This window comes from Notechis scutatus, chromosome 6, assembly GCF_049901735.1.
Source record: "Notechis scutatus isolate UNSWTSFEM ecotype Mainland chromosome 6, rNotScu1.2, whole genome shotgun sequence".
Lineage (NCBI taxonomy): Eukaryota > Metazoa > Chordata > Lepidosauria > Squamata > Elapidae > Notechis > Notechis scutatus.
Window position 1 is genome coordinate 50,958,462 of NC_142014.1, and position 14,390 is coordinate 50,972,851.

General features: G+C 35.0%; 1 protein-coding gene across 1 annotated transcript in view; it reads right to left on the bottom strand.

Moving 5' to 3' along the window:
- Positions 1-236: 236 nt before the first annotated feature.
- The window catches only part of SREBF2 (sterol regulatory element binding transcription factor 2), a 38,807-nt gene continuing 24,653 nt past the window's right edge, over positions 237-14,390 (bottom strand). Inside the window, exons 11-19 of the mRNA XM_026694785.2 lie at positions 14,136-14,305; positions 13,403-13,571; positions 12,983-13,103; positions 12,217-12,326; positions 9,452-9,584; positions 8,644-8,812; positions 6,141-6,326; positions 4,692-4,803; positions 237-3,784 (exon numbers count right to left, since the gene is read on the bottom strand). Coding sequence (XP_026550570.2) covers positions 3,564-3,784; positions 4,692-4,803; positions 6,141-6,326; positions 8,644-8,812; positions 9,452-9,584; positions 12,217-12,326; positions 12,983-13,103; positions 13,403-13,571; positions 14,136-14,305 — 1,391 coding nt within the window. The 3' untranslated portion in view covers positions 237-3,563. The remainder of the gene's footprint in view (positions 3,785-4,691; positions 4,804-6,140; positions 6,327-8,643; positions 8,813-9,451; positions 9,585-12,216; positions 12,327-12,982; positions 13,104-13,402; positions 13,572-14,135; positions 14,306-14,390) is intronic.

Below are 14,390 nucleotides of genomic sequence, written 5' to 3' on the forward strand. Positions count from 1 at the left end.
CCAGAATTTTCCAGCCACCACCCTGAAGTCCACAAACCTTTTAAGTTGCTAAGTTTGAGAAACATTTCATCAAACAGTAATCCTAAGCAGTGATACATTACAGAAGAGGAAGAGAGTACTACTTGCATTATATAACTATTCTAAAACAAATATCACATTTTTTGTGGGAAACAGTTTTAGACATGTTGTTTTCTATATAACTCATTTTAAAGACAGTTTGTTAACAATATCAGACCCTGAGTTAAATTTTGTCTTTATTAGATAAATTACACAATGATCCATACCAAAAGGTCACAACTGGGAATAACAGAAACCCTCATCTCGTGACATCACCACCTGCTACATCTTCATGTATCAAAGCATCTCTATTTCTAATTTTATTGGGATAAAAAGACACTTTTCATATCATATAAAAACAGAAAAGTTACCATTATATACACAAAACATATATAGGGCAAGATTAGGAGGAAGAGTTCCATAAATACATGAAGTGTATAAAACTGCCAAAAATATGCAAGAAGGTAAATTTCTTTGTAGAGATCACATCTATGCAATTGTAATTTAAAGAAGACAGTAACCTCATTCTTATGGCTGTGCAATATTTATTTAATTATTCAATTTTTATAGCCACCCATCTCCATCCAATTGACTGATTAATATGATTTTTTTATATTATAATGGCCATTTGCTCTTTTAACAAAAATAAACTACTTTCAATGTTTCAAATTCAAGAAACCATGAAATGCTCAGAAAGAGATGGGTATTTTTTTACATTTTTTAACAAATTAATTATATTGAATTATTTGCCCTGAGAGTGCCCAGGTGGAAGCATTTGCAAGTTCAAGCCTACCGAATCAATCTGTTAGACTCTTAAGAATTCACACTCTTTTTGTTACTCCTGGGCTGATTATTTTATTTTATAATAAAGCAAAATTTGCATGTATATAACAGCAGTTGGGGGCCTAAATTAGCAATGACCTCTGATCTCCTCAGTCCCAATAAGTTTATTATTTTTCCTACTTAGCTGCTACCTGCACTGGGAATGCCATCATTAAGATTCTGTCTTAGTGAATGGAACAGTACTTTACACAGCCTTCCAATTTAAAGGTGCCTCTGTGTCAGCAGCACATTGGGACACTTATTCTGGCTACCTAGGTTTACAAGAGAATTACAGTATGCATATCAGTTGTAAGAAATACAAACTTAAATACACTTCCATCAAGGAAACCAGCGAAACAAAACTTTTTTCAAATAGCATGGTCAAATATTAAATTTCACCATGTACCAGAATGGGGCAGGATATACAAACCAAACACATCCACTCACATATATAAGGGAGAATCAGGAAAATTGCATTAAATTAAAATTTTACATTTCAATAAATGCAGGTTGACTGAGAACAGACCTTCAAGATTTAAGTCAAGGCCTTACTGTGGAATCTGTTTCTGGTTAACTATGGAGCATTAAAACTCTATCATCATCATGATTTGCATCTCTAATTGCGATGTATTTCGACTCCAACTATGAAATAGCAATATTTAAAATGTCTTTACCACTACAGCTTCACATTTGGGGGCATTGGAATATAAAGTTTAAAAGACCTTTCATTATTGAGAATCCTATCTATGATGCAGCCAAGGATTACCAATTGCATTATTTCAAGGAATAATATAATTAAAGTTGGGTGAATTTCCAAATTGCTCTTCTGCCATGAAATTTAGATTAATGCAATGAAAGACTTAACAAAAAAAAGAGAATAAGTAAAGGAAATAAGTAGGAGAAAAACATGGCTTGTGGACCTTAAGAGTTCCATATAATATAAAATTTGTGTAATTCTGCCAGAGGAGATTGAGCTATAGATTGTTTCCTTTAACACTAAAATACTTCATCCATACTATAAATATATGTTACTCCCAAAAATTGTGGGAAAAGAACAGTTTCTTTATTACCAAACGGTGAACATGGAACTAATTTTTTTTTTTTTTTGGGGGAGTTGTATTTTTTGAGAGTCAAGCTAGATGATTATCCACATGATTTAAAAAGTGTAGCTAGGCTAGCTACCTCTTTGTTTATAACAAACAGGCATCCAAATCAAGGTCTTGGGGAGGAACATTTCATCCTTGTCCACGTTTCATCTTGCTGAAAATCTCTTTCCAAAGTGATTGAAGGTGGGATTTCCTTCAGCAAAACAATGCTGGAAAAGATGTTAATGTTCTACCCTTTACCTTCAGTCCTAATTGAGATCAGGAAGACTACATCTTCCTGTCATCTAACTATTTTTTAAATTAATGCTTTTAGTTGTATTTATTCTTCCCTTTTTCCCTATCAGGAAGAATATATAAAAAGAAGATTCCATTCCTGGCCTTACAATTATGCTACAGATCAGTCTTCTACAACCTGCTGATTTAGATGTTATAGTTTCTTGTATCTTCTTCAACCAGTGATATACCTTAGTCACATAACAATTCCAAAATTTAGAAGGGCTTTATCCTTGGCCAGATTCAATGTCCTCCCAATAGTTGTTACTGAAGGGAGACACTAAAAAATTCTCTTCAAACATAGATTGTGTCCATGCCATGAAGAAACAATTGAAAAATGGAACAAGTTATTTTATATTGTCTCCTCTAAGAAATGCTCACTAGGAATTATTATGTCTATTCTTTATTAAACTTCTGGGTTGTTCTGATTTGTTTTAACTTATTTTTTAATTATCATATTAATCTGATTTTACTTCTTTATAGCTAAGTACTATTCTATAGTTTGCACAGTACACTAAGTTTGTTTGTCTAATCCTCCTTGGATTTTCCCCCCCTTTTTATCCTAATTAATTGCAATATTTCTTGTTTTATCTGCTGGTCTATGGCTGAATAAAAATTGATAGATTGATTGAAACTATAGTTTCTATCATTCTGATCATCATCAGTTTACAAAGGACTACAGAAAGAAGAAAGATACAGAATGAAGAGTATGAGACAAAAAGAAACTGGATTTTTTAGTTTGTAAAATGATAAAATATAAATAACTATAACCCAAATAGCATAAAAACCATAATGCACTTCTCTAGAGAACTGTCCTGACCTCCTAAAGCTTCTATTTTATTGGAAGGTATCAGTAAGTAGGACAAACGTATACTGAGGAGAAAAGAAGTTAAACACAATCCTATCTTCTTTGAATCTATCTATTTACTGGGCCAAGATGAATCATTGCAAATGCCATCAAATGAGACTTCATACCAAATTTTTCACTTTTTACTAATTCATTACCCCAAAGATGTTTTCAATAGAGATTGTTTTGTAAAAAGAATGAGAGAAAAGCAAATCCCTCTTTCAAAGATATCCAAATTAACCAGTCCAAGATATCAGTCTCTGCCAGGGGGAAAAATAACTTTCTAGCACCAGCATGAACAATCTTTTTGCTTAGAGGCAAATAATTTGCCACTTGCTATACACCAAGTCACTGTCTCCTATTAGTATAATGAAACTTCCACAAATCTGGAACGGTTTTTAAGAAAAAGGAAGAGAATGTAACAAGTATTCATTCAATGTCTCAATATTCTTCTAGGGTTAGGAGGCAGCAATAGCTGTGCCACCACTTAGTTTCACAATCATCTGCTGACAGTCATTGCAGGAACGCATGTCGCCAATCTTCTCCAGTGTACGAGCTGCTTCTGCCAGCAGGACAGCCCGCTGGCCCGGAGATGACAGGAAAGACAGGGGGAGGTAGCGGCAGGCTAATAGAATTGCTGTAGCTCGTTCTCTTTGTCCAGGAAGAACATCCAACTCACCTAAACATGAAAAGAAAAGATTAACAATAAAAACTTAGTAATGAATATAAAATTAACATTTTAGGCAATAAATGTATTGTAGAAGTTACTGAAATAATAAATACGCTGGCTCCACCTCGAATTTTCTGTTAGAACTTTCCAGTTTTGTTGAATTCTGACAACAAAACTCTGAATGCTCAAGTGTTCCATTTGTTGAAACAAAACTCAATGTAGGCTGAGTATTGTAATTACTAAAAAAAATGGTACTTGGCATAAGCCTTTTGCTTTTAATGTCAAGATTGGTAAAAGGGATAATATTGTAAAAGTCAAATTATAGCATCCCACCCAGGTAAAAATACTACTGCATGCAACTAATATAGGAACTCTTCTTTTGTGGTATAATGGACTACTTGAGAATAGAGAGGTTTCTTTGGGCACAGAACAAAAAAAAACATATCCCAAGACAAATCTATCTATCTATCTATCTATCTATCTATCTATCTATCTATCTATCTATCTATCTATCTATCTATCTACCTACCTACCTACCTACCTACCTACATTGGTTCTGATATAAAAATACCAAAAATGGTATTCTATATTGTACATCTATTTTATACATACAGGCTTCAAGCATTAGGTGCCTCTTATCTATATCTCTCTCTCAAAAAAAAAACATGGGTCAACCAGAAACTAAGACCAAACTGAGCTCAAACAACTTTCCAAATGTAGCATCCTTGTCCTTTTAAAAAGCACTTTTACAATTAGGCATAACCCACAGAAACATTAATATTTGTTGTTGTTCTAGTATATTTAAATATGTGAATTCCTAAAATCTATGAAGGAAGATATGTTTCCCATTATCAGCTCCATTATATACCCTTCTGTTTAGCAGAAAAGAAAGAGAACAACACAAGAACCTACTGACCTTGCTTGGTACTCTGTGGGATCCGACGTCTGAGACTATGCTCAAGCAGCTGATGAGTACGTGTGGGGCTGGCTCCTGCCATCAAGCGGACAGTGGCCTCATGCAGAAAAACCTAGAAAAAAATAGAAATTCCATGGAGATGATTTTAACGGGCAGATTTCAAACAATCATTTCTTACATGTTGGTCAGATGTCCAAAACTGTGATGGAAATTTTAAATTTTAAAGATTTTAAAGTTTGTATTTATCCTCTTGGCAGATTCACCTCACCTACTCTCTGTGTATTTTATTTCTGTATTCCCTCCTGCAGAATTACCATAGCTGAGCTGCAAAAATCTGGACAAACACAAAATGGTGGTAAACTCTTTATGTTCTGTATAGATGTTTGCTGACATCTAGTGGTCATTAAAATTGCACAGCCAATGTATATTATTGTCCAACTCTCCCATGGTAGATGGCCTGATGCAGGCTCAAGGCTGACTTAGCTGGCCTCTAAACAGTTCATGCTGAGAAGAGACAAGAATCTGGATTGCAATTTATTCCCTTGGGGGATGAGGGGAAATAAATGGTGAGCCCGACAGCAAACTGCTAAAACTATCTTCCTTTCTTAAGAGTGTTTTTAATGGCTACTTTATCCTCTTAGTCACTTTCTAGTTTAAACCAATGTAGAAAGAGTAGAAAAACCAGGAAATTCTCAGTTCATATCACAACTATATCACAAAAATAAGCCTTATGTGGTGGAACAAAATATAAACCCTATGGGGTAGAACAAAATATATGTGTGCATGCACGCGCACACACACACACAATTATAATTACATAATTGTTTTAAGGATGTAAAATAAAGTGAAATATTTTAACTTTCACAAAGCATCATCCTTATCATTTCATGCATACCTATGTATTATGAGCAAAGCTTACAATAATAGAAGTATATCCAGAAGAAAATCTCTGATAATAAACACTGCAAACAATGATAAAATATTATGAAAAACAGATTCCAGCAGAGCAATTTGTTCTTCTGACTTTTAAAGTTTGTATTCTTACCATGCAGGCACTCAGGAGAAAACAAATATGCAAGTATGAAGAAAGACAACATTTTCTCACCCTGAAGTTCTCTCAAATACCACCCACAGATTCTTACACAAACAGGCGTGTCTATCTATCTGTTTTTTTTTTACCAAGTTAAAAGACAAATGCAAAGAAAAATAAGAAAGAAAAAGGAAAGTATTTAAAACAATACAAAGACAAGAAAAAAAAATACTAAAAGCAGCTTCCAATCTTTACAGCAGTTATAAACCTACTTAATATCATTTCCCCCTTTCAAGATTATGTAACATACTTCCCTCCTCCCTGTATACAGTCCTTTTTAATAGATAAATCCAGAAATTACTGGTTCCTTATTATCCATTTATAGCAAGAAGCCCATAGAGGGTTTCCAATATTCTTACCTTTCGGTAAGCGAGCCTGAAGCTATTTGCTAGTTTTCGCAGGCTGCCAAGATCACGCTGGAAGCCAGTCAGTTCAGAAGCAGAAGCATGGTGCGTTTCTCCCAAAGCTAGACTAGAATTTGTCTGTTTCTGCCACAGAGTGGTACGGAGAGATAACAGTAGATCGCAAGCCAGCAACTGGATCATCTAAAGAGATAGAATCTTATTCAGCAACAAGAATACAAAAGTATTCAAACAACAGTAATGGTGGGGCACAAGGGCTGCAGTCACTGTGCTTGAAAATTTCTGGTGGTCACAGTCAAAGTTTTGAACAAGCACATATGGACCAGGAATCCCCAAACCCATGTCCAAGTTACCAAAATGCAGTTTTCAATATCCATTATAATTACTATATATGTATTACAGTAAAAATATATTTATTATAAAAACTAAACAATAAAAAGGAATAAAAAAGTATCAGTTAGATTAGTATACATAAACATACCCCAACCAGGCACCCAGATGAAACCTAGCTTCCTAATAAATGATAGCCGTCCATTTACTCGGAGCCAAGCTGCACTAAAAGCCTCCAATACAGGAAACACAATGTTGCCAGACAATCAAGACAAAAAAAAGCCACAAAACAGACAGAAGATATTAGAAACACCAATCAAGCAGAACACAGCAAACTCCAAGACCAATAAACACAGACCAAGACTCCCAACCAATCAGGATGAAGAAAAAACCATTCTGGCACAGCAGTAGGCTAGCCCCAAATTTAAAACAGAAACGGCTGTGAAAGTCTGACTCACAGACGAACACAATACAGAAGCCTGATGATGGCAGATGAGATTCTGCCGAAACGTTGCTACAACTTTAAAAGCACAACTATAATGATGTGGGAAAATACCTGAACAAAGCTGAATACCATACAAGTAAGTACCCACGAAAACTTAAGAAAACAAATACATACATACATACACACACACACACACACACACACACACACAAGCAGACACATACAAAACCTAGACAACTAAAGGAATTAAATAGATAACCCCCTTTACAAAAATAGATAAAATAGACCCTATAAAACCTATTAACAGTATATAACCACTTAAATCAAATAAAATTAAGCAATGTGCAACATAAAAATCAAAGAACCCTTTCACCAGGGCCACTCTTAAGCTCCAAGTCCCCAATCAAAGGAGCACCCCTATTCTCCAGAGTCAAAAAAGATTTAAGCTCAGCTTTAAAGACAGAAAACCAGTATCTTCAATTGTATTATTTAAAAAAACCCAACCCAGCTTACATCTAAGAAGATATCCCAAAAACATTGCCACCAAATAATATTAAACTTCTTTATAATACATATATCATTCCTTAACCATTATTTGTTATCTAATTTTTGTTTCCTGTTCAATTAGTGCTTTGTGAAATTAGAATACAGAGAAACCACATTGTGTTCATCTTGAATTGCATTAACAAGAGACAACTGAAAAATTGATTTATTTGTGCATATATTGGAAACTTATCCTAAAGAATGTACATTTGACCCAACAATTTCCTAGAAACAGAAAGCAATACAATGTTGGATCAAAATAGAAATGGCATCAGTGTTCACAGAACTAAGATATTGCACATTCTCTGATGACAAAAGAATGCTTTATAAGAAGCATACAATTTGATTAATTTATTCTTTCAAAATACAAGCCATAAGCTAAGTGTTAAATACAGAACAACAGTTATACGTTTACCTTTTCTTTGCCTGGTATTCTTTGGGTTGCTTTCCTGAGCCCTTTCAACCTACAGTATTGACTCTACGTGTTATTTCTTGCACTTGGTCTCTTTTTGGGGGGTACAGTAATCCATATTTCACTGATTAATCTACAAGAGGGTTGGTGAATTAAATACTCGTTCCTGTCTTTGGATGGAGGGCTAGATTAAATGGCCTCTTGATCCATTTTATATAAAGTTCCTAAGAACTCCTTCCCATATCAACAAAAACCAAGGCTCAGGAGACTTGTAGTGCAGAGATCAGGCAGGCCTCTGAACTGCACTGCAGAAACATTGCATGAGTATTTCCAGAACATGCAATGCAACTACAATGCACTACAGTTGCCACCCAATAGGTATAAACAAAGAATCTGAATTTAACAAACCTCCATGCTTACGAAACCCAAAGTGCACTTAGTATCAAAAACAAAGATAGTGAGAAATTTCATGATGCAAAAATTGAGAACTGTTCTTAGCTATGGAAATCAATATCCTTATTCTTCGGTGAAAATAATTCATTTAGGATGTACAATTCAAGAGAACAAGGAATGGGTCAAACAAGCACTTGTCCTGTTATTTGGGCAGAGCTAATGAACTGTGAACAGATGCTATCCCCACCTGCCTTTCCTTTGGAAATAGGTACAGTGCAGCTGTATTTGCTGCACTGGAGGAAGGCAAAGAAGGAAGAAGCTATATACATTAAGAAAACGGTTTGTTATCTTAGTTCAAGTAAGTTTGTGTGACTTACATTGTTGAGACTTGTGCTTGAGACCCCGCTTCTCACGTTGAGACTATTCCAGAGATGAGTGCTAGCTCTTTCACAATGACTAAATGAACTATGCTGCCCATCTGCCTTGCTAGACAATAAGACATTCATGGCTTTGCATACATGGAAGATAGCTCGCACAAGGGCATTCCTAGAGGCATATAGGCAGGAGGAGAGAATAGCAAGGAAAATGATTAATGTCTTTTAAGTTTTATGAACAGTAGATTTTTTTGTATTCTGCCTTTATTATTTTTACAAATAATACAAGGTGGGGAAAATATCCAACATATCTGCCTCCTCCTATTTTTGCCACAACAACAACCCTATGAGTTGGACTGAATGAAACTGGTCCAAGGTTACCAAATTGACTTTCATGGCTAAGGCGGAACTAGAACTCATCAAGCCACCCCACCCCCTTTAAAATGTATTTCCAGATACTTTGCTATATAAATTGCTTTGGTATATATTCTCCCCCAAAAGTGCTAAAATGAGCCCTATAAATGAATTATCACTAGATAATGACGCAAAAACTAGTATAGTAGATTTCTAGACTGATATTTTGCATCCACTACTTCTAAGCATACTTTGGGATACCCAATTCTGAAAAGTTTTGGGTTAATTTAGAAACTATTTGAAGAAACAAGTTATAATTTAGTTTCATGGTGCCTACCAGAGATTTGTGATATGTTTATGGGAGATCAAAGTTAAAGATTAGGAAAATTTCTATTTTATTATGCCCTTTTTAGATTTCAGATACACAGTTGTACAAATAATATAAAATACCACACACTCCATCATCTCCAAGCATTTAGGAATTCGTTCCACGTTGATAAACTGAGATTTCACAGCTGTATCATTACCCTTGAGCCAGCTAATTATCATTGTGATTGCTGATGACCACCATCTGCAGACTACATCAGGATCTACAAAAAATAAAAGATTGTTAAGGGCCTTAACAATCTCTTTCTCTCAACAACGATTCCAGCCTTTTAAAACATGAATTCAGTCCATGGAACAAAAACAGAGCCAAGAGATAATAATGGGGGAAATGTAGCTTTGTTTCTTCATTGTGTTGTTCTATATTCCATTTTCAATCTTGTGGACATATTTATAATTGTGAGGTCATACTGTGGATGTTGAAGCAAAATAGTTACTGAGGGCTCCATTCATTGATTACTGGCAAAGATATGTGTCTGACCAAATGCTACCTATTACCCCTACTTACTCTCATTTTCTAGGCAGATGGGTACATTTCCAAACAAAGCATAAGCAGCAACCAATTTTATTTTCTAAGAAAGCTTGTGAGGATTTATGAGGGATCAAAAGTTTATTGATTGATAAAATGTATAGGATGCCCATTTTATCTCAGAGTAACGTTCAAGGTTTCAAAGTTATCTATGAAATCAGGATTATACTAAAGACACTTTGCTATTCTATACCCAATTTCCCATTTTTTTTAAATGTAAAATTCAGTTAAAGTATGTTGCCTAGCAGACAGCACATGTGTTTGAAGGCATACTAGAACCCCAGGGGGCAATACTTTCAGTCCTTCCTGCACTTCAAAACTTGCCACAGGAAGGAGAACTATAGGAGGAAGACAAACTGAAGTAAGAAAATTATAAACATCATTTCACCATTCTATTTGAAAGCTGATTTCGTATTTAAAAAAAACAACAATATTTAGTCTCAGTGAAATATCCAGAGCCATTTAATCAATTAGATGATACCAGGACCACAAAACAAAGGATGCATAAACTTGAAAAGCAAAACTTTTGAATTATCCCTTTCAAGACTTGAACAATATTCCAGGAATCTGAATAATGTGATACCACTTGTTCATATGAGAAATTGCTGTAAAAGGTAACTGACTAGGATTGTCCAGATCTTACTGGAAAGATAAAGCATCTTATTATTGCCATTTCTCAATGAAACCCTTTTTATAATAGGCTTACTACCTGATCATTGAAATAAATGTAGAAGTTGTGAGAAGTGGTCCAAGAAAATCTGCCCTTGTAACTGACAAGGTGTGTTACACCGAAGATAAGGGACCTAAAATTCTGTTCCTCTTTTTGTGTGATCAAGACACAATCTTGAACCTTGACCTGCAGAGCTAAGAGCCAAACATGTACTGACATTTCTCACATATAGGATGTTTGGCCCATTAGTAAAAGTGAAAACAAACATATGGCCAAGTCAAAACAGACCTGCAGTAGTAATCAAGGCAACTACACAAATCAGTACCTGCTCCTAGATTAGATATCTCCTTTATTTACCTTATATAGATGTTTTGCTCTTAAAGTCACTAAATATAATTTACAAGACACGTTGAACTCTTGGCTGAATTACTATTTTTTATAGAATATTCCAGAAAAATTCAGAAAACAGGTTGTCATAGCATTCACCTTCAGATCATAGCAGGGAAGACTATACTGATTATTATGCTTTCCTAGAGGAAAACTATGTGATTTACTGAATCACTAAACATTTCCGTATGATAAGGTGACCAGCATGAATAGTTATAATCATAATAAACCAAGTGGCTACACATATGTCAATTTTATAAACACCATGGCATTTATAAATAAAAGCAGAAAAGGGGGGATTGGCCAAACCTATTGTTTATTTTATTTCTTGCATTTGGTTCAATAACACTGCAGTTGTTTATTTTTAGCGTTAGAAAGAGCTATAGACTGAAAAAACATGTACTCTACCAATATTTCAGAAAAATATATTGGCCAAATAAATAATTAATCAAATACATTTAATCAAATGTATTCTGATTATTAATATACAGCTGAATTGTTTTTAGCTGTATGTATACAGTGAGAGATTATATAATATGAATGTAAATTGCATGGAAAGAGCCACCTGGAACTGTGAGATGGGCGACAAATTTAATAATAATTCAAACATCCACATCTGCTTATCCAGGTCCATGGGAAGGATTCAGTAGATGGACAAAAATGTCAATTCCAGTCTGAATATATGCTTGATGAACAATAATAACAATTATTATTATTATTATTATTATTATTATTATTATTATTATTATTATTATTATTATTATTATTATTTATTTATTTATTTATTATTGAGATAAAAACAGAGGCACTAATATCTCTACAGAAAAATCATTTCCATCAAGCTAGTCTATCAATTATCACCTAGCAGCATGGCTGAAATAATGAAGTAGATCCATCAGCTTTGTTTTTAAATACAGTAACAGTATTAAATTATTGTCATAATGTTGTAAACTAGTGCTGAGTTTGCTTTCTTTCCTTCTTTCTACCTTTTTCTTTTGTAGTGTTTAGTTGTTAACTACATTTCAGGGAGGCAATGTATTATTAGTGATATGTAGTATAAATCTCTGATAAATTTTGAAATTGAACAGTGGATAAAAAAAGCAAAATTGAATAAAAAGATTTAACACAAGAAAAATAGCATCTGAACACTGAATAAGTGCAGATACATTCAGGACGAGAGAGAAAAGGAAGATGAAGAGAGAGAAGCTGAGCATGAAAACCATTGAACAAGTCCTGTATCTTTCACACATACCTAGAGCAGACTTCAGCACAGAATTTCCAGAAAAAGGTGGTATCCCACTTCCCAAAGAATCCACAAAAGAACTTAGTAATGTCAAGTATTCCAAAGCATTAGCGAATTCACTGCAAACAACAGTATAAAGTCAGACTTTTAGGATAATGTATCATACTTTTACAATGAATCGTAACGAAGTACAGTTGTATTTTAACACACTTTTTTTTAAGGATGACCCTCTGTACAAAGAAGGTATTACATTCACATTCTGAAAGGCAACCAATGTTCACCATTGTGATATTTTTTTGGTATGGCTTTCTCCCAACAGAGATAATGATGAATCTTGCCATGAACATTTCAATGATAAGCGTAACCAAGATGGTAAAGTTAAATAATGTTGGGCTTCAATCTCAATAATTTGGTCAATCAATAGATGAGAATGATAACAAATGATAAAAAACTTCTTACTATCAATCATAGTACAGGCTACTTTATATACTTTTTATGCTAATCTATTTTTTGCAATTTGTACACACTGTTTAGAGAAACTGTACTTTATCGTATATCCAATTAATACTGTGGATGGATACAATCTAAGTGATGTATTATGACAAAAGCAGTACTCATATAGGTGTGTCCTGTATCATGTTGCTTAAAACTGGGCAGCTGAAATATATATTGCCATTCTTCCTCCAGTGTTGAACTATAGGTTTTATTAGAAGAGACAAAGAGAAATCGTCAATGTTCCCCAAAAAACTGTCAACAGGACACAAATGGGGCTCACCAGGGTGCTTCATCATCATGGCTTGTAGCCCCTTTGGGAATCTGAGGCTTCACAATGGATTCAACAGCTCTCTCCAATAGATTCTCACAGAATGCCTGGTGTACCTGTGCAATGGGATCAGCTATATATGCGAAGGCAAAACAATCAGTTTACTACTTTATTCACAAGTCCAACAATAAATACTTCAGAAGTGTAAGTCTTTCTTTTTTTGTTTTTAGATAGAAAACTGTATTGCAGAAAGAATGCCAATTTATGGAAAACTGTCCTCTTGATTGTTTTCATATGTTCTTTTAACATTAAGTTTTTAAACCATAGCATGAATAAAGCTAGCAGGACAAAGAAAATGCATACACAGAAGGATTGTTCAATGTACTGGTAACAGGCTTAAAGAAAATATCTTCTCTAGCTACTGATCTTCACCTGGGTTCCTCTGAGTGGAGTACAGACTATCCTTAGCAGCAGCTTTCACTGTCCAGCTCCGTTCCACAAAAAATTTCTGCCCCAAAGGATGGCACAACCAGCGTAAGGAGTCCGGGATGTCACTATGCTCAGAAGTACACAAGCTTTGAGCTTGACTTAAGAAATAACTCTGAGAAGAAAACATTGAACATTTGACTGAAAGTTAGCAATCTATGGATGATATTTTTAATGTACCAACACAGGTCACTTTCATTTATTTTAGATGCAAATCCAGAACGATAATTTAAATATGCCACAGTATTTACCCTAATTACAGATATTTCTCGCTTGGGAGCCACTTGAATTTACACCCATACTCTGTAGAACTTCTCATGGACCACACCCTTCAGAGCATCCACCCACAGCACATGCCTGCCCATACTCCACAGGGCCCACACATGGCATCCACCCACATGCATGTACTTCTTAATGCCCACCCATCCATTTGCCTGGGATGCAGTTTCAGTAGCATAAATAAGCACTTCTGGATTCCTGCCTCTTCCCACATCAGTCGTGTGAGGTCCTCACTTAACAACAGAAATGGAGACTGATGAGATTGCCTTCACTAAACGATGCAGTACTGTGACATTGCACTTTACAACTGCATTGTTTACTAGTGGAAATTCTGGTCCCAATTACTGTTGTTAAGTGAAGACTGCCTATTTTGCTAAGTGGTTCAAAACAATCCACGCACCGCCAGGAAGCCCAGCTTGCCACCACAGCGAGTCTTCAGGCCAACTGCAGCAGTTAGATGAATCTCTGCCAGGGTACTTGGTGAAATCTTCTCCTCTGCACATTCTGCCAGGTTTACAGCGCACAATGCCATGTGCAATCCTGAGTAAGCTGAACTGGATGGAAGCTTACCTGCACCAGAAATTTAAAAAAAAAATCATTTGTACCCTGTTGTGAATCACCTTGTACAAGTGATGCATTGCATGGTTTCATCTGA